This window comes from Corapipo altera, unplaced genomic scaffold, assembly GCF_003945725.1.
Source record: "Corapipo altera isolate COAL_440 unplaced genomic scaffold, ASM394572v1 50, whole genome shotgun sequence".
Classification (NCBI taxonomy): domain Eukaryota; kingdom Metazoa; phylum Chordata; class Aves; order Passeriformes; family Pipridae; genus Corapipo; species Corapipo altera.
The window spans coordinates 10,075,147-10,095,476 of NW_020884889.1; the positions used below are offsets into that span (position 1 = coordinate 10,075,147).

At 40.1% G+C, this 20,330-nt stretch overlaps 1 protein-coding gene and 1 long non-coding RNA gene across 14 annotated transcripts in view; one reads left to right on the plus strand and one right to left on the minus strand.

Moving 5' to 3' along the window:
* The first annotated feature begins 764 nt into the window (after nucleotides 1-764).
* Nucleotides 765-5,644, plus strand: LOC113947547. The gene is made up of 3 exons (XR_003527794.1): nucleotides 765-931; nucleotides 5,385-5,435; nucleotides 5,548-5,644. It is a non-coding gene; the product is annotated as an uncharacterized LOC113947547 (long non-coding RNA).
* Nucleotides 1,272-20,330, minus strand: part of SEMA6D (semaphorin 6D) — a 216,454-nt gene continuing 197,395 nt past the window's right edge. For 4 of the 13 annotated variants that reach the window (XM_027644190.1, XM_027644193.1, XM_027644192.1 and 1 more), the window contains 18 exons: nucleotides 15,671-15,827; nucleotides 15,189-15,300; nucleotides 14,544-14,604; nucleotides 14,367-14,429; nucleotides 14,179-14,280; nucleotides 13,868-13,958; nucleotides 13,472-13,591; nucleotides 12,900-12,988; nucleotides 11,932-12,149; nucleotides 11,693-11,824; nucleotides 11,341-11,496; nucleotides 11,084-11,257; nucleotides 10,230-10,370; nucleotides 10,050-10,127; nucleotides 9,155-9,246; nucleotides 8,753-8,809; nucleotides 6,789-6,956; nucleotides 1,272-4,700 (listed from right to left, as the gene is read on the minus strand). In XM_027644190.1, the coding sequence (XP_027499991.1) occupies nucleotides 3,397-4,700; nucleotides 6,789-6,956; nucleotides 8,753-8,809; nucleotides 9,155-9,246; nucleotides 10,050-10,127; nucleotides 10,230-10,370; nucleotides 11,084-11,257; nucleotides 11,341-11,496; nucleotides 11,693-11,824; nucleotides 11,932-12,149; nucleotides 12,900-12,988; nucleotides 13,472-13,591; nucleotides 13,868-13,958; nucleotides 14,179-14,280; nucleotides 14,367-14,429; nucleotides 14,544-14,604; nucleotides 15,189-15,300; nucleotides 15,671-15,779 (3,267 nt within the window). In that variant the 5' untranslated portion in view covers nucleotides 15,780-15,827 and the 3' untranslated portion in view covers nucleotides 1,272-3,396. Of the gene's footprint in view, nucleotides 4,701-6,788; nucleotides 6,957-8,752; nucleotides 8,810-9,154; nucleotides 9,247-10,049; nucleotides 10,128-10,229; nucleotides 10,371-11,083; nucleotides 11,258-11,340; nucleotides 11,497-11,692; nucleotides 11,825-11,931; nucleotides 12,150-12,899; nucleotides 12,989-13,471; nucleotides 13,592-13,867; nucleotides 13,959-14,178; nucleotides 14,281-14,366; nucleotides 14,430-14,543; nucleotides 14,605-15,188; nucleotides 15,301-15,670; nucleotides 15,828-17,341; nucleotides 17,361-20,330 lie in introns of those variants that run through there. The other 9 variants (XM_027644194.1, XM_027644195.1, XM_027644197.1 and 6 more) reach the window with 9 other exon arrangements.

Here is a 20,330-nt window from a genome sequence, read left to right on the forward strand (position 1 = left end):
TCATGTATAAAGACATCCAATGAAAAAATATAATACACCAATAAAAAGAAATATAAATTTTCTTTGACACTAGAAAAATATGTATTAAGCCATTATAGGTTTGGGAGGTTTTTTTTTTCTAAGCACCATACTTTTTTTACTTTAAAAGATTTTTTTTTTTAGTAAGATACAACTAGGTGCCATTGTACTGCTAAAACATGGGCAGCAATTTCAAATGATTAATACCTTCACAGCATAATCTCATAAAAACATAGTTTTTATCCATTATCTAAAATCAAGTTTTAATTCAAAGAGTACGTTATAGTTGTTTTCTGTTACTAAATTATCTTAAGATCAAGTGTGATGTTGGCACATGCTAAATATACAGCATATATTTTTCTGCTGGGCTTTACTGTCTGCAAGAAATGTGAATTTCAATTATTAAGCATTAATAAGTATGTAGGAATGTCCTGCTATGTGGGTCTGCAATTAATTTTACCAGTAATTAGCTCTATCTTTTACAGTCTATATTTTAGAAGGAACACGCTACCATCTTACAAAACTGTGCTGCATTTGCACAAAATTGGTATTTTTTTAACCTTAATAAGAAAGGTTTGCCCAGGTGAAACCTGGATCAAGCTCCAGTAAAGGCTTCATATGGGCATATAGGGCACATTTTCAAATTCAGTGCAACATGTTGGTGTGCCATGTGGGCAGCCCTGGCTCTGTCCTGTGTTCTGCCACTGCACACTGGTTACTTGGATGTTTTGTATTTACCTCAGGAGGCTGAAAGTCACCTCCAGACCCTCACTGCTCCCCAAGAACACCCATGTCAGCGTGTGGCTGCAAGGAAAACGAAGGACTCTGGTGTGTGTCACCTCCACCTCCGCAATTCCCGTACGGCTGATGAGCGGCTGGATGGCTCCGTGCCTTCATCACTGAACTACTGAAGGTAAGCAGAGATTTTTCTCCATTGTAATCCCAACCACACGTCTAAAAACATCTGCACTAATAATGAAATTACACTCTCAGTACATTGGAATATTTTATTTTGACTTTACATGCGGTGTTAAAAACCCAAAGAACGTATTATTTACACATCCACAATACAAGTTTACAAGATATCTATACATGTTAAAGTACTCTATAGTATAGAGCAGCTTCATTTAAGGGTTACTTTTTTTATGCCGTACCATTAAAAAAGATACAATCTGCGTTTACCTTTGCACAAATGGATAAAGCATCTTTTATTATTAAATTAACAGAATAAGGACTAGGTTGAATGTTAGAAATTTCAACATAAATACTGAGAGAACTCACATTACCATCTACAAGGCAGCACAATGTTACAGGAGGTTATCAGGGTTCACATACATTTATCTTTCGGGTCACACAAGTCTGTATTAATATTTGTAAAGTGAATTCGGATCAGTTTGTGTCTTTTGACAACGGAGTACATTTTAATAGTTATTAATCTGTAGTGTTTTAGTTGCAAGACAGAAGTGTTTAGGAAGAGAGATCATTGATTTTTGGATCCAGAGGTCTCAGGAAATAAATGTTCCTTACAGCCTTACAAGAAGAAATGACTACTTCTATCCTTTATTCTTTGTTCTGTAACAGAGATCCAGTTTTTTAGTGACTAACCTTTTCTCCCCTTTGAACACATAATATAAATCTCCACCATCTCTGAAACCCATTGCAGTTATTTGTCCCACTAATTCATGAATATTCCTCTGCCATGGTTATTTCTATAGTTATGTTCAATAAACAATGTGGTAGTGTGTAGTTTGCAAGCTAAAATAGCCATCTGTGTTGAACATCAGCTGCAAGTGGATACTGTAAACCCTACTAAATAGCTTACACAACTTTAGCAGGTGTTCCATTACCCTAGAAACCTCATTTGATTTCACATTATAACTGTTTGATCCTTCAGAGAGCTGGAGTGGAATGTTTATCATGGTAAGGTGATTTAATGCTGCTGTCTTCTTGGATTGTAGGCTGCCTTTAGTTACCATTAATTATTCTTGCTTTTTATCCTTTTTTTTTTTTTTTGGGTGCTGTTGAGAGGTTTTACAACTGGCACTCGGGAGATATGTGCTATAGTGAGAACACTTGACAGATTTAATTTTTTTTTTTAGTACTTTTATCATTTGCATGAATAAGGCACAAAATGCACAGATTCAGGTAAACTCACACATAATATTTACAGAATATTGTCATTACCTGCATGACTTTGGAAAAAAACAAACCTTACTTTACACAACAAAAACAAATTGATTGCACTACTGTTGAGTTTTCACAGACTGCTTCTGCCAGGCCAATTAATGTTTCTTCTTTTTTACTGACAAGAGTCTATCAGCGTGTAGGGCATAATTAAATGCAACAAAAATGTAACCTTCTCCAGTTACACAGGCATTTGCCAAGTGAATTGATTAGTAGCTGCCCTCAATGAGAAGTACAGGGGCTCAAGTTCACAGTGGCCAGGTATTGGATGGAGGCACTGTGGAAACACAGTAAAACTCCCCCGTTCCAGCCCAAAACACTAGATTTGAAATGCACAGCTCTGAATCAATAGCAGCATAACAGAGTTATGAAGAATTAAACATATCTGCACTCTTTCACCGGGTGACTGTTTCATCAAGGTGTTACCACTCAGGAGGCTGTCAGAGACGCGCAGTTCATCCTTAGCCGGCTCCAAACTGAACCCAACGGGCTGCAGAAGGCAGAGTCATCTGTTTGTTCAGTCATGCTCAATGTAAACAATTCCATAGCATAAAAGATGCAATGGGAATCTAAGTACATCCTAGTGTGTACAGTACACACGCACATCCACACACACGCACAGCTTATCTGTGGCAAAAACAAAATGCCACACACATGGAGAGAAAAAAAAAATAATGCTACAGTTGGGCCAGAGACTGAATTCCAGCAAATTGATTATTAAACCAGCTATTCATTGAGACATTACCATTTTCTGACATTTGTGCAAGAGGCAAGGTGAATGCATACATAGTAAAATGTTCACATTTAATGGGAATGACCACACTTAATGGCAGTCTAAAATGGAACCCATTTTTCAAGTATTTGCTTACTGATTTTTTCCCAATAACTGTTTTTAGCTATTTAGAACAGTAACGTAGCCCCCACCCCATTGTGCTACATGTCTCCTTAGCTCCAAACAAAAGAAATGTAATGACCAGCACTTTCCTTTGTTCTTTTGTGTTTGCTTGTAGCAAGTACACGAAGTCTTGCTACAGCTACATGTGGCAAGACACAGATGTTGCTGAAGTAAAGACAGTTTCTTTGGCCACTTTGTTCTCCTTAATAACAAGCAAGTCTCTGTCTTATGTGTCTACCACAACATCATCTCACAACCTCTACAGGTCAATGCCACACTCATTTTAGCACAGACATGTCCTAGTAACTGTATTTGTTCAGTGGTCTGACTGAAGTTGTCTGAGGAACGAATGAGGGTTTTGGTGGCACGTCGGGTTTTAAGGAGGGTGTCCTCTTTATTCCTGTACGAGGAAGGGTGCCGTTGCTCGTGTAACTGCTTTGCCTGGACAAGGAAGGCTGGAGGTGAACGCTGACAGGCGTCCCTTGCATGTAGTCCATCTTTGTGCCTGCCGTGGGGGTCATGTACCCCCCACGATTAATACTTGGCTGTCTGGATAACAAAACACCATTTGGTGAGTTTAAGTTTTTAGGAAGGGCAGATATCGAGTGCCTTTGTGAAGAATTTTTGTGATAACCTCTCTGCCTTTCCAAAGAGGTCATTGGTACTGCAGGGGTGGTGGGAACGTCCACTCGTTTTGTGGGACTGTTTCTTGGAAGAGTTGATGGAGGAGAGTACAAAGATGCCTCCCTGTTGGGAACCTTAGGTGGGATCTCAGACATATTGCCCATTGGATCCAGCATTAAAGTCTGGTGGGCCACTTGAATATCTCCCATAATTGCTTTGGGATTATTAGTAGTTTCATTTAAGTGTTTCAGAAAATCATTCAGGGTGTTCCTGGAATCAACAGATCTCCTGTGGTCTCTTTTGCTGGATGGTTTTGTAAGTGGATGATCAATATGTTGCATCTTTTTGTCTGCCTTGTGCGCATTAGAATTTGAGAAAGATGTATTGTAATCATGGGTAGCATTGGGAAGAACAATAGCACTGGGAATATGTCCATGACTTAGAGGAGAGTGGGGTGGAGGACTGGAAGGAAAAAACTGAGGGCTTTTCAGTGGGGTTTCCTTCCGTGAAGCATTGAGGTTACCATGCGCTTTGTCCGACTGGCTTTTCATAGCCTGCAGAGTCTTTTGTTGAAGAACTGGTGTAGATTCAGGAGTTGGAAGTGCAGCTAATTCTGGAGGCTGTCCCCTGTGGTCCATCATCATGGACTTTGTATCACCGTTTGGAGGCAACTCCTTCCTGCTAGTCAGCAGGTTTGTGTACAGTTTGGGTGAATCAATGTTCTGTTGATATTCCTTGACGGGACTGTCAAACAGCCCATTCAGTTTGGCAAAGCTCCCACTGGAGTCCGTGCAGGACTGAGCCGATTCTGCATCTTTGTGTATTTTTCTGGATTTCCGTACAAATATATCCCGGTAACAGTAAACGGCCACTCCCGCAATAAAGGCTCCCAGGACAAAAGCGGCAAAGACACAAGTGATTAGGACATTCATATGTACCATTTGGTTCGACTCTCCTGATTGTACTTCCCACCTTACACCTGCAAAAAACAGGCAGGATATCATAAATCTACAGGTATTCACACTGACACATTTCAGAAGATGACAGCCTCCCTCAGGGAAGTGTCTACTCAGTGTTTGTAAGTGCTCTGGGTGTAGTGTTGGTGTAACTCAGTAGGATTCTGCAATTCACACCATTGGTGAACGCAAATAATTTTATAAATAAAAATGCTTCTGTGAGCATTGACCAGTCTAAATGAAGACTGTCTATCTGCTTTGATAATAAGGTATTTTTGTCAAAGTTTCTCTCTCCTTATGTTTTGTTTAGCCTGTCCCCAAATTTCCTTTAAGGCTCACAAATAGGGGCCTTATGTTATTAACATTAATGATTTCTGCTGGAAAATTGAGGTTAGAAGGTCCTACTGGGCCAGACAGCAATTAATAACTCATGGATGGATTTCTCTCTCTTTTCTGCCCAACTCATAAATCAGTATCAAAGGAGAGACAGGATTATGCAAATGTTGTGTAAAAATGTACAAAGTACATACTGCATTGTTATAACCATGCTAATGTAATACAGTGCAAAACTTGTGAACTACTCCACCCCCATGTTGCTGGCCCTGTAGTGCACACCTGGCACTATATTCATGTATAAGTCTTGAAGTTCAGGATCATGTGATTCTGTTGGAGCACTAATTTTTATTTCTTTTTTTTTTTTTTTTTAGCCAATAATGAACATAAATACTTACATAACATAAAAAACCACAACTTGCAGGGTAAGTTATTAGAGAATGTTAAAATTTAGAAACTTTTAGCTTAGACTAAGAAGTTGAATATTTGATTAATTTTTTTATTTGTGTATTAACAAGCTCCCTTTGTTTTTTTGAGATTTTAAAGCAACCACAGACATCTTGCAGCTAAGACAATGTTAGTTTTTAATGAAAGTAATTCTGTTGCTATCCCAAGAGATGTTAGAATGAAAGAGCAAGAGGGAAGGAACAGATTCGCTTTTTGTTAGAGGCAAGGCCTTTGAACATTGTTAATGTTCAGGGTTACAGGTTTTAATGGCACTGTGCAGAAGAAGAAGGAAAACATGAGTAAAGTTCATTAATAGCTACGATGCAAAATGTGATTCCGAACCAAGAGCAAATGATAATAAAAACTTAAAGCAAAACGGAAAATAGCTGCAACAAATTAAAATGACAAATGCACTGCCATAATGGCTGATAGGAAACCTGATATGTTTTGGTGAATGGTAATAAAACACAAATGGTTTTTGGCTGGTGAGATTTTTCAGTAAATACAGAATTGTGCAAACATGTCTGTCACCTCACTGTACTGTGCACTGATGGAGAATTGTGTTAAGTTTTGGTTATTGGATTGGAAGCTTCTCGATTCTGTGGTTGACTGCAATAGTCCTACTCAATTAACGTCTCTGTTGCCTTAACAGCCTAATCAAAGGTTCACTTAGCTAAGTGAACAGAAGGATGAACTACAGGCAGAATAGGTTTCTTTTTGTGTTTAGCTTAAAATCTCTGCGTGTCTCAGTATGTACTAAGACCATCTGTAAACTGATGCTCGTATCCAGAGAATAAAAATTCAGCACATTCTTACTCTGACCCACGTTCTTCAGAAACATGCTCCAGGCAAGCAGTGTTTGGGATATGCCCCATTTAACACATGGCTCTGTCACTGAGCTTTGATTTGTTTTCTGTTCCCTCCCCCCCCAACCCAAACGAAAAAACCCAAATATAAGCAACCATTCATGAGGACTAATAGTCTTAACCAAACTAGACTGGTTTGAAAACAACAAACAGAGGTACAGGCAAGTCTTGAAGGTAATTTTTTTTTAATGCATCTGGAACTCCCACTGATTTCAATAGGAGTTTTGAAACAACCCAGGAATAAAAGGCTGAGCTTATTATCTGTGTTTCTCATTATAATCTCTAAGCAGCATTTTGTCCACAGGATAAGTATATATGAAAAACATGATTGCACTGTCTGCATATTCACAGGAAATGGGTGTAAAATATAGCCCAACAATCATGGTTGTTACGTTTAAGCCTTAGGCAATGCTGAGACTATCAGGTTTCCATTCAGCTGCAATGTATTCCCTGGTAAGGCCTTACCCTTTGGGACACCTGATAATGGATCAGAATAATCAGAAGTGTTTGGGTCATCTTGAACTACAAATTTCCGAGAGCCAGTCACTTTAGGTTTCCAGGAACCAATCACTTTAGGTGATATAACTGGGATACTTGCCATTGTGGTAATGGAAGCTGAGGAGAACTTCATGTCTGTGGTGGCAAACAGATTTTTATTAATGTGTTTCATGGCACATCTAAGCTATAACTGGAGACAGTATTTAACGGGAGTTACAAAATGTGACCCCCCTACACTCTGCAGAAGTACAGATGGCTGATTAAAATCAATCACTTCAAAACTTTAAGTATGAAAAAAGTACATTTAAACATCAACAGCTGCTAGCCAAAAAGCCAGAGAAGTCAAACATGAAAGCAGTGCAAAAGTTAAAGTAAGCAACTGTGGGGGTGAAAAGCACAACTTAGTATACTTAATTGCTGTATTCTTCATTGGAGACAACATAGTTGGCTGCCTTTTAAACATCTTCAAAAAAAAAGAAGTTACTTGGAAAGATATACGCTCATGACAGGTTACGCCTGAGAAACCAGATCAGCTCCATTATTGTTATTATGGTATACCTGGAACTGCTGAATGAGCTATTTCTGCAGGTGGGGATAAAAGGAATGCTTTTAACCTCTTATTTTGTAATGGTTCTTAAGGAATAAGGTTGCATAGATTCTGGCTCTCTGTAGTACGTTTGCTGAACAGAACCACCACAGCCTACGTGAAAACACACAGGAGCAGGAAACACATCAAACTGGGTTTACAATTCACAGTCTAGTTTGCACACTCAAGTGTTTTGTGTTCACTGTCACAGTAGGTTTAGGCATGAAGGTCTATGGCTCAAGATCGGACTTGAGAAATGTACCTCAAAAGCACACAAATTCAGGACTTCAAAATAAGGTTCAGTTGTATCTGTGTCATAAAATATCACTTTGAAAATTCAGTCAATAAATGCTCATGAAGCCAGGCAGCACTTCGTGTAACACGGTTTTGTTTTGCTTTCCTAAGCAAGTCTCTAACTTGCATTATGAGTAAATAGATCTGGAAGATATTTGTCTCAACTTCTTGTCATGTTACAGAAGTGAAAATGTCAGAAACCAAACCACAAAATAATGTTCTCGTTTCACCCTTGCAAATTTAACATACAAATAGATTATTTTTGTATTTGTCAGTCAGAAATGTGCCCTTGGTTTGAAAGGAAAGACCCAAGTTCCAGAACCAAAGACTGGAAAATAAGGGCTGAGTCTTGCTCCTGTTGAAGTCAACACAGGTTCTGCTCTTGAGTTCAACAGAGGAGCACTCTGGTGTCCCTGAACACCAGAGGCTGACACTGGAAACACTATTAGAAAAGTCACTGGAGGAGAAAAGGATGTGAAAGTTCATCTGACAACAATGCACAATGTTCTTTCTAAGCCACTTTTGTCTACACAAGTTCTCATTCAGCTACACAGTTTTTGATGTTAAATTTTTTGCCATTAGCATAAACTACTTAAAGCATTTCAAAAATATAGAAATACACATTTTAGAAAATGCGTATTTGTGCAAAAAGCTTGCTGGGAAAGAAGGAAAAGAGAAAAGGAGAGGTAAGGAGGAAGATGATGAAGTTCTGCCATTCATCTACTAGAGATGACCAATAGGGGCATTCACAAACACATGGCTGGGGATAAAGAATAAAGCTTAGAGGACTTCGTGCAGTGAAGATGTCATCTATGTTAATCAGGCTCTTTAATAAAAGATGGCTCAATAAATAATGAGCTGTTAACATGCGGCTACACAGGGTGAAGTGCTGAGTGAGAAGAGTCTGACTATCTTTACCATCAGTGGGAACATGAGTAAAAGCACAAAAATGGAGGACTGCCAACTGTGCAAAAGGAAGGAAAAAAGGGCTGAAAATGCTGAACTGAAGGAAAGTAAAGGTCATTAATTCAAAAAATTAAAAAAAACTAACCAGATGTTGGGTCGCCAAATATTTTGTAATCTGGTGTAGCTGTAGTAGGCAAAATTTCTAAAAGAATTAAAGGAACAAGTAATCAGTAAAAAGTAACAAAAAGAAAGCAAAAGATCTCAAACCTGAGTAATGGAAAATAAAAACTAAAATATTACTGGTTACAAAAAATAAATTCTTCAATACTTTGCTGTAGACCCCAAATAGTTGTAAACTGGTGAAGGAAAGACAAAAACTCTGCCACCCAGGACCAAAAAAGCTCAGCTTTGTGAACATTCGCAGTAACACCAGGTGATGTGTTCATCATGTTACTGAAAAGCTCATCAGAAATTTAACATCCACAGTGAGGTGTGGCCACAGACTACAGTGAGACATTACAAAGGAGCAGCATCGACTGTGCCTTACCATGGCAGTCCCCAAGCTGCACCGTGTTGCCGTACTCGACGTCTTGTACGTATCCTCCAGTGCTGTGGTTGTATGAAACAAACAAAGAGAACCTGCAATTAACAGTATTAGTAAGGATACAAATGGAGATTTTTATTTTTTTTTTCCCCTGGAAGCAGCAAATAGAAACATATCCAACAGCCAGTGTATGGCCCAAAGAATTGCACAGAATGCACGAGTTGGTTATAGCCCAGGCTTTAAAACTCTTTGTGTGTGCTTATGCCAGGAAATAGAAAAAAAAAAATCCCTTTTTTTTTAGCAACTGCATCATGTCTTCTCCATTGGGCATGCTCTTGGGTTTAGATACAACTGTCCAATTATACTAGTTAAACTTTGCACTGGCCTGCTACAAAGGCCTCTTTTTAAGATACAGCTGCTAATGCACCATATATTACAGACTTGATTTGTGCAAAATGCCTTTGGTATGCATATATATCACCCCAGCTCCAGCGCTGAGGCACAACCTTACTCTTCCCACTGTGAATCCTGTGCTTTCATATTTGCAATTGGCTGTGCCCTGCCGGGAGCATGCCTGGGAGGGGATACTCTGTACTCTCCTCTCTGAGCTGCTCAGGTTTGCAGGCAGCCTTCCTGCTTCCAGCTGCTCTTCCTACAGGTTTGCTTGTCCTCCTGCACATGTAAAAATCCCACTGAAAGCAAGTCTTCACCCAAAGGTTGCAGAATTAGGCCAGACTTTAGCATTCTGTTCTCTTACATGCACAGTGTACTGAAAAAACATGTTTAAAAAAATGGAGATTTATTAACTGTGTGCAATGGAAGAGGCATGGGATTTGAGCTCATGGGGTCTGTTAAGCATATACAGAGATGCTGGGCTAATTTGAAAAGGAGTACTTACAACATGCCTGGTGTCACTCTTCCACAAGTCTCATGGTCTAACCAGCCGCAGTACGGGTCCCGTGAAGCAATACATGCCCTTGCAAGAGAAAAAAACCCAAAAAATCATGCATTTTTTACTTCCTTCCCAAGAGATGTTGCTGCCCTTCCTTTAAGAGGGAATTCAGGAATGTAGCCATACTTTTTACATGACCCATGACGCTCACACCGACTCAGAGGAATTCTAATGACACAGCTGGAGAAGGCCACGAACAGAGCATGGTGGTCTCTGTCCAGCTGAAGGGAAATGACTCTTCTGTCCTCCTCGCTCTCTCCATTACACCTGTTCAGCAAAAATAATGGGAGGTCATTGCTTTAGTGACTGTAGTACCTTGTGCAGTAAATATTTTATTTATTGTCTGTGTAGATACTGAAAAGAGACTTTTTATATATACAAATGTAACCTACCAGTCTTTGCTGAGTCATTTTGGAAACAAATCTGTGAGTTATCAAATGCCAGCTTCTGGTTGCTATTTACAGCTAGGTGACAAATTTGCTGAACTAAAAAAAAAAATCCAAATCCATTTTCTTTGTTCTCTCAGTCAGCCTAAATATCTTGACAGAGCAGAAGAGGAGTCCTATATTGGATGCCTGTAGAGTCTAACTGGAACATTTCCATTCCCAAATTCTTTGTGCCAGGACAAGCAAGTTTAAAATGATCAGATGTAGTTTATACATTATTGGTCACTCCTGAGCAACCCCTCAAGATAAGCTCAGATTATTTAACATCAGCAGATACTTCTGACGTTTCAGAAGTACTTGTGGGAGAATTAAACTGTGCCACTGATGTCACTGGAGTGGAATTAGGTTGTTCATTCAACCCATGCAAAATGGCAAGTGACCAAATATTTTCAGGTTATTCAACACGAGGAACACGATGAAATGACAAACAAGTGGTGATGTTGGTGATAATGAGCTGGCTTTCTCTTACTATAATCTTTTTTAGCTAGGTACCAAGTACTAGATGAAAAGCTTAGATGTTCTGGTAATACTTACTTTGCATGATTATATGCTTCAATCTCTTCCAGTAATACACTGTCATTCAAAGAAAAGGGCCCGGTCTTTGCCAAGATTTTAAGTACTACTCCTGCTTCGGAGCCAACAAATATGACTGTGTAGTTCTGGTGGGGTCCAGCAGCATGATCTACAGCTATTGCTGTCAATCTGTATCTAGCAAGACCAAAAGGCATATCATTAACAGCAAGTTTTCTTGTTTTCATTTTCACATGTGTTATTTTTGAACAATGTCATACCTGACACGTGTTTTGGTAAACCAAGGCTCCTCAGTGACTGAGGGAACAGCTGAATCCATTAAAGGATGCGATTTGATGAAGGAGAGCGTTTCGTCTGGGAAATCAATGGAGGTTTTGTAAGCCTCTGCTAGGCCATGTTTTGCACAGCAGCCAGGTCTGAAATGAGAACAGCATTGTTTTCCTCTTGGTATTTTGGTTAATGAGAGAAGGCAGACAGCTAATGAGCATCCTTATGGCTGAAGTGTCAAGTTCTGCTTTGGGTTTTACCCAACAAGGCACTCAAGAGTGCAGTTGATTTAAGGTAGCTCTTTACAAGAACAGTGTTATGACATCATGAGTAAGAACCTTTTACCTTGGCTTTGGTACTTTGTCTTCAGGTACAGCTGTCCAAACAGAGTCAGGAGTCTTTTGTTCTTTAAATCTGCCTTTGAAGACTTTCTCAATGTCATCCATGCTGAAAGCACACACTGCTGAACCAGGGATGCTGTAAAATTAGAAAAACAGTTGCAAGAACTCAGACTACAATGGCAGCAATCTCAGTTAAGAGAGAACCAGAGAAGTACCTTTGATGTAAAGTTGCTCATCTCTCACCTGTTAAGCTGTGTGGTGAATACACCAACAACTGTGGGCACTCCATTGATTTCTATTATGTCTGTGATAGACTGCAGAACATCGAAGTAGAAGAATGAATCCCCAGGAACTGAGCAGTTGAGTCGAGCTTTCAGAAAGGATGTCCAATGTTTCTCCAGGACCCTTTGGGATCCCCCCATGTCATTTTTGCATATGCGTGCCACACGGGAATACACAGCCTGTCAAGGACAAAAAAAGAAAGGAAAAGGGAGGAAGGCTTGAGAGATGCAAAGAAAAAAGTGCTTGTTTCCGAGCTGTTAATAAAACAGCAAAGATAATTTTGTTAACAGGACTCCGTCATTTATCTCCACAGAAAAGATGAAAGCAAACGGTGTTCATCTCGTAGTGCACAGGCATCTTAATGTATCACAAAGCAAATGCATCTTCACAGTTTGTCCCCACCCTTTTTCCCCTTCAAAATTGTATTGTTATTGAGATTTAAAGACTTTAATTAACCATGTGTAAAGGATTTAATAATTTATTGTAGAATATCCTTCCATGGTGAGGCATGAGTATTATACTCTGTACTGGCATGACTGAATTATTCAATATCCAGGGACATTAGAGAAACTTCTTTGAAACTCTTCTTTTGTGTTGTTTTCTTTTGTTTCTTTAATAAGCATGAAAACACCCTCAGATTTTCCATTACTTGCCACAAGAGTTAAGACAACAGCACACTGAAAGATACCTGTAGTGAGCTCGCCTAAGAGCAAGGCTTAGAGACCAGAAACAGCTTTTGGGTTGAAGAATGCACTGCTCTATTTCTCCTTTATTTCCCTCCCTGTAAATTATAATGACGGGAAAACTGTGCAACCTTTGTATTAGTCCCTACTTCATATTGTAAACTGTGCTTGTTCCTGATGCTGGTTTAGGATGATCTCTTTCTGCTGCAACTCACACCTACCCGACAGCTCCCTGACGATACCGACCTTGCCTAAAGTGTTGTGCTCTACAGCGATTTCTCGGAAGAAGAAATAAACATAGTTCCCATATTCTATGGCATGGAGGAAGTGTGGTTCTGTAAGAAAGAGCAAGGAGAAGTTACTTCAAAAAGCTGCTCAATCATCATACGACACTGACTGTGCTGTGCGACTTGGCGGCTCCTCCCCAGGCCCACACCAGCCAACGTGAGCTCCAGTCTTCCAGATACTTTGGGATGGCAAAATAAGGGTGCACCGGAGTTTAAATGAACTTGAAACTGGTGTTTAAGTGAACTTGAAGTCTTTAGTGTTGCCTATTAGACTGCAAAAAGGCCTCACAGAAATTCTATTTCAGCTATGGTATTTTGTTACTGCAAATTCATTCACTGAAGCGTTTAACAAAAATTTTTCCTTTTTTTTTTCTGCATTAAACAGCTTTTTTATTGTAATGATACCACACTGAAAGCCTCATACATGCTGACATTGTAGCATATGTGTAAAGCATGCTGGCTGTGAATTACCTGACCTGTGCCACTGAAATTACATTTGCTATGTGTATGGGAAAATACTCCCCAAATTACCTTTTATCCATTTGGAATCATACTTTATTGTTCTTAAGGCAGATCCATCCCCCATGCTGCGATAAATAACAGCATCACTTGCCAGGAAATCTGCTACTGTTGCCGAATACAATTTTCCATCTAAAACGGAAGTTGAAAACATGATATTAAGAGGCCTTTAATAATCTAGAGAATTCTGATTAGCCTGTATTTTCCCCCATTTTTTTTGCTGTCACACTTCCCCAAATTGCTGTAACCTATTTATTAGCAGGTCAGCTTCTGATCTTTGGAGGCCCTTTAAAAATTTAAGAGCAGGGGCACCATGACACCTTTAGCTTTCCTGTGCTTGCTTTAAAAGCTCTCTGGCTCCTTTGGTGTCATTAATCATTTAGACTCATTACAAGCAAAAGTTCTTACCAGCAAAGAGGGCGACATTGGTTTGTCTGGCATCAAATGGGCATCTTGCCAAACCACTAATTTCCTCCCCATCATACTCTAAGGTATTCAGCTGGAGAAGAAGAATAAATGGGTGATAGTGTCATTTCTATTTTGTGCACTGGCACAAAAGCACAACACTGTCTTTCCACAAAACTTAATTCAGCACCTTGGCTTCTGTCTGTTTTTATTTCACCTTGAAGCACTCCCCAATCACACTGGATGTATTTGCTAAAGCATAATCAGTGCAAGCAAAATCAGTAACAGATTAATGACGTTTGCAATATTCTTACCCGATAGTATCTGCACATGGGGTTAAATGCATTTGTTCCACAGACAAACACCATCTCATCATTTCTTGGAACAAAGACTTTAATGAAGTTATGGCATTCATCCTGAAAAGAGAATAATATGTATTAATCACAGACTTCACATATATAGTAAATACCAGTATAATTTTTCTATAATGTGCTAAACTTACTTTATGTTTGCCTTTCATAGCACAGTTCTCTCTGTCCTGTTGCCTTGATCTCCATGTTAATTTCTGTTAAATAAGACCAGAAAAGAACATTGAAATTCCTCTCCATAGAAAATTCTTAAAAACAAAATTAAACCGAAAGAAAACACCTCTCCCTTTCCAGCACCTGCATCTACTCACCTTGCTTGGAGTAACTTCTGATTTTGGAACTTCATTTAAGTTTACAGTGTAAACTTGGTCCCTGTTTGCAGAGTAAAAAGACACCAGTAAATTCATTAATTCTGTGGTCCTATATTTGATAAGCTAAACTGATTTTCAGAATGTTGTGTTAGACCAGAAACTCCTATGAAATGCTTTTGGATTTTCTGAGAAGGTTGTTCATGGGAAACATGGGGTGCTTTTGATTTTTATTGGTGTGGTCCTTAAGCAGCACCTGCAGTGTCCAGCTCCTCATCTCTGCCTGCTCATTCAGTTGAAGACTAACCCAGGCTGTAAATATGCAAGTGTGTAATCCTCACTTCTGACATCCCTGACGTGTCAGTCCAAGTTTAAAGCGATCAGGAGAGGTTTTTATCAGGCAGGGCAGCAATATAAAAGAGGGAAAAGAGCATTTGATCATTGGTTTTAGCCTAACTACAGTAACTGCAGCCTTCAAATCCAATTTTCATGCACTGGCCACAGATATGGTATATTTCTCTGGGAAGTCGTTTCCCAATTCTAATTTTTATCATATTCTGCCCATTTTTCTAAATGAATTTTACACATAAATGCAAAACCAGAAGAGAAAAGAATTTTAATCTAATGAACTGAGTGAAGGAAAATTACCTGCCAGTGATATAAAGTGTGTCTCGAATTTTCAGCATTAGTTGGAAGTCCAGTCTGTGCTGAGATTCATTGCCTGAAGGGCGTCCTCTAAATACTGGATATTGCCTTGAATCTGCAAGTAAAAATGGGCTACACCATCACTCAGGATTATAGAGCTAAAGAATCAATATATAGCATTGATTAGCTGTATATACTAGGTGTAGAAGGGTTTAAACTAAATTCCTTGAGTAATGTCTTGAATATAAATGAGAAAAAGATGGCTAATGTCAGCAAATGTTCTTTTTCCTGAAGTTATTGCTGTATTTCTGATTGCTTTTTTAAGAAAATGATTAAGTGTTCTATTAAAGATACAAAGCCAGTAAACACATTTCAATTTGAAAGGAATCGGATTTTTTTTTTCAATCTCCCAAGGAAAAAAAACCCAAAAAATCAACGTTAAAACTTTTTCCCTGGTGTTTAGCACCACTTGCAGATTAACTTACAGTGGTAGTCAACAACGTTAATGGGGTCCTCGTCCTCAGGGAAGCTGACAGCTCGGCACCGGGACAGGCTCATTAGCGTCAGGAAGGCACAGAGCAGAGGGAGCCTCATGGCTGGGGAAGGATGAGCACTACCTTTGTGGAAACACTGTTTAACTACCTGGAAAACAGGAACACAACAGTGAGATTTCAGCTGCACAGGACAGTAAACATGACTTCCTACAGCAGATTTTGTCTGTATTTGAGCACTGGCAGCAGTGGACTAAACTGGAGCTCAGGAAAGGCTCTTGTAGGCACACTGATGGAAAACTGCTGCATGGCGTACCCCTAACTCAAAGCTACCCTGAAACATATTAATGTTTGCTAATTTTTAGCTGGATTTAGAGGCATTTCCAAAGAAGCTGACAACTGTCAGCCCATTTAATTCACAGGAATCAGAACATGCAGGCTGCTGACCTGGCAAGAAAAATTGTCAAACTTGGGATTAGAATTTTAATTAAACTGCAATCTCTTTCCATCCCCTCTATCACTGAATGTCATCCAATAAAAACCCATTTCCCATAAAATACCTAAATCTTATCCACAAAACGTCATGGCACACACAGTCTGTCCAAACACCCATGCTGTGTTTTAATATTAGTGCTTGTTTCCAGGCTGTGCCATCACGGTACTCAGTCTAACGAGCCCATTGTCAAAGACCTTAAGCCAAGGACCAGGCACTTGATGCTTTGTCTTCTGCAGTGACTTACACATGTGCACAGTAAATGCAAAATGTTGCCCTTACAGCACTGTCACACGTTTTGCAAGGGTGGCAAGAGACTTAAATGAGGGGATAATGTTGAATTGGGTTCCCAAGATGCCACTTTCCCCCTCATTCTATTTGATACTGTTGAAAGCCAGCAACTTCAGAGCCTTTCACTGGGGGGGGTTGTGTGTGCCCTATAGACTGTACACTACAGATTATGACAGCACCACAACATTATACAACAAAGCTTTTAAGAGGGGAAGGGAAACATAACTTCTCCAATTAAACCACAGAGATATTTTAGTGAGCAAGAATGTAACTACTCAAGTTGCAATTTGGGTAGGATGCAAGAAAACACATCTCAAAGTGAAATGTGATCTTTAATGACCGCAAGTGGTCTGGGCAGGGGTCATATTTCTCATTAGAAACCTGGCAAATGTTGTATTATTCCCTCCTCCAACCTTTTGGAGGCATTCATTCAGCCCCGATTCACAGGTCAGAGCTCTGAGTCATCAGCTCAATGCCTTGCAGTTGCTGAAATTAGTTATTAAATGCTTTGTCTAAACAAAAAAAAAGAAACCTTTCCATTTTAATGTTTCAAGAATTGCAGTGAGAGGAACACGTTGCCAGCACAAGGTGCCAGACCTGATCTAGCAAAGCACAAAAGTATTAATCATTTAATAATTTGAAAAGCAATTAAAAAAACCCCTTCATAACAACACTTAACCTTCCAGTAACGTTTACTGGAGACAAAAATGCTGTATTTGTTAATTGATACTACGGCTGGCTAAGGGCAGGGCTTCCTCCTTCCACAAGGCTGCTAAGCTGTCAGTTCAGGCTGGACTGTGAGCAGAGCAACTGAGAGGCTGGTAACGTTTTGGGGATGGGGGCGGGGGTGTTGTCTGGATGCCTGCCCATTACAGACTGACCTGGAAAGAAGCATTTTCCACTGTTAATGATATTTCTGTATCTCAGTCCACCAGTCCAGAACGAATGGGCTGTGCTCTTAGTCAAGATTGATGAGTGCAGTGGTTAATAAACACTAATGATTCCTGGCACTTTCCCTCTGCTCTTCCTTGTCCTGACATGGCCTCTTCAGCTGAAGCATCTTGCGTTAAATTACTAATGAGCAAACTTAAAACAAACTGGAATTAATAAAGTTAGTCAAATTAGTTCTTTCTTGTGAAAGCACCATTAGAGCAAAGTCCTGCAGCACAGTGGCTCCCAGACACAATAACAAATCATTAATGGTTATACAATCTTTTTTTTTTTGGTTCTTTTTTTAAAGAAAAGCAGGCTCCAAATATCCAATCCACTGTTATCCCAGTGAAAAAGAAAGGGGAGGCACAAAACTGTACATTGAGTCAGTGCACAGTAACATCCATAAGGTGCTTAGTGAAAGTCCTCCCTGAAGCCTTGTTTTCTTGGAGAACAAATGAATACAAATCGCCAAAGAGCAAGAAGCTCTCCCAGCCATGTAGGCTGTAGTTAGCATAGAAGATGAGGCTGTTTGTGGCCCACACACCATGACTCAAAGAGACCCTGGCCCAGCTGCAAATCACACACACCCTGCAAACTGCACAAGTTCTGCCTGTACCAAACATGGGCAGAGATCCTTTTTTCCTCTCTTTCCTTCCAATGTCCCATCTGGGAAGAATTCATTGGGGCAACAGTCACAAAACTTCCATGTAACCTGCCTTACATAGGCAGACACTGGCTTCTGGACTTGAGGAAATGGCTACAGAAAAAGGGCAATTTGTTTTTGGGTCATGATTGTCATGGCCAGGAGAGAAGAGCAGACAGAGAGCTGGACTGGATCAGCAAACCAGAGGCAATCACTTCTCACCAGCCAGGCAAGAAGTACAGATTTCTTTGTTATTTTGCTTGCGAAATTATTACAAGAACATTAACAGTAGCTCTGATTTCCAGCCACATATGAAAAGGAAATGCACCTGCTTCAAGAGGCTCTTGAATGCAGCTTTTATCTGGTTGGACATAGGCTTGAGATCAGACTGAACAGAGAATAAACTGGGAAGAACAGCTGTTTCCTGGATAATCAGAAAAATGGGCTCCATCTAGCCCTTGGAGCAGGGGTTTATGACAGCCAGGTGTATGCCTCTGGTAGACACAGATAGGCTGGTGTGAAAGATGTAATTCTTGCTACATTCAAACCTTTTAGTGGAGGCCACTACTGGGGACTACAAATAACAATGATGAAGTATCTGTTTGGACCAGAATAGCTGATTACAAAATGCTGGCAAAGTCTACCTTCAAGAAAATGCAGAAAACAATCATACTCTGGGTTTGATTATTTCTCCCCAGCCAGGATTCAGACCAGTCTTTGATTAATTTCTCTTATAAATTGCATTCCTAGCGTTTCTGCTAGGAAACAATCCATGGCAAGTGCAGTGTTTGGAAATTACCATATTGCTATCCTTGTTTTGCAGCTGGGGAATTGAGGCACAGACCAAGGCTGAATTTGTGACCAAGGCCAACAACCAAAAAAGCCTTTTCAAAGGTCCTGAGCTGCTCTGGGTCACATACGGTCCTTCCTTGCAGCACAGGCACAGTGACCAGTGCCACTCAGGTGGAGAGCAAGTCACAAATCAGAGCTCTTCTGGCTACTTGGTCTGTGCCATAACTACTTGTTGGCTGCAAATACGAAGAACTAGAGGTATAAATGTTAACTGGTGGCACAAATTCACATTGTTTAAGAGGAGAGCAACCTGCCTGAAATGGGCCTCAGGGAGATGCTGCTGGTCAAATGGAAGGCAGGCAGTTGTCCCAAGTAATAAACTGGTTCTTTGTGGCTGGTACCTTTCAATCTCAGCTACAAATCCCATCCTTCAATTCCTGATTGGGGGAATCCAGAGAAGCAGGATATAATTTCTGTTAAAATATGAGCCTGCCTTCAAACAATCACACATGAAGGGGAACAGGCTGGTGTTTCTTGCCCATTAATCTACTCCAGCCTTTGACAACGTGCAGGTGACACTCCATCAATCATCTTTCCGTGCACTGCCACGTAAAAGAGAAGGGGGGAAGGGAAAGGGCATTCAGCCAGCTCGGGAGAAGCAACATATAAAATGGCTTCAAACCAGACTGATGCAATATCTTCTACTCACTGAGAAAAAAAAAATCTTAAAAATCTCCTTAACGCAATAAACGCTTCTCAAAACGCTAAAGCACAGACAGCAAAGCAGCACAGCAAATCCAGGTTCAAGTTCAAGACAGGTCAGAACAAAAGATATATCCTAAAAGTTAGCTCACTTGTGGAGAGTTTGGCAAGGAATGGAGAAAAGGGTTGCAATAATAAAAGCTGAGTAAATGACTACATTGTCTTCTTTCTCCACCAGACTCAGGCTGTTAGGTGAGATCAAGGATGTCCTCTGTGTGTGAAGGTACAAGTGAACCATAACGTAGAGGGGGGACAGGCAGAATTGAATATGCTGAGTTTAGGCAATTTCTGTTGGTGTGGTTTGCCACAATCCCAAGTGACTGGACTTGTACAGATCAGGAAATCCCTGCTGTCCTTTGTTCCTTCCTGCATGCAAATGGCTCCCTGAGGGCACTAATTAGTGCAAAGGCACTAACTACTGCATTTCTCAGATGGCACCTTCTGAAATCTTGAGCATGAAACCACTCTAATAATAAGATAAAAGTTAATACAAAACAAAACATAAACATCTTTTATTGCTGTTTGTTCAGAGGTGCTCAACAAGTTTCTCAGGGCCTACAGTTGAGACTTCAGTTTCTGACACAGAGCAAAGCAGATCCTGTGCAACACTTAGCAACTTCCACTCAGCCCTGGAGACAACCCTTGGTGAGGGTCACAGGGAACCCTTAGACAGTGGCTTCAGGGCACTGAGCAGCTGGGCTCTTTGACCAGAAGACACTCAAGCAACAAAGATGTGCTGG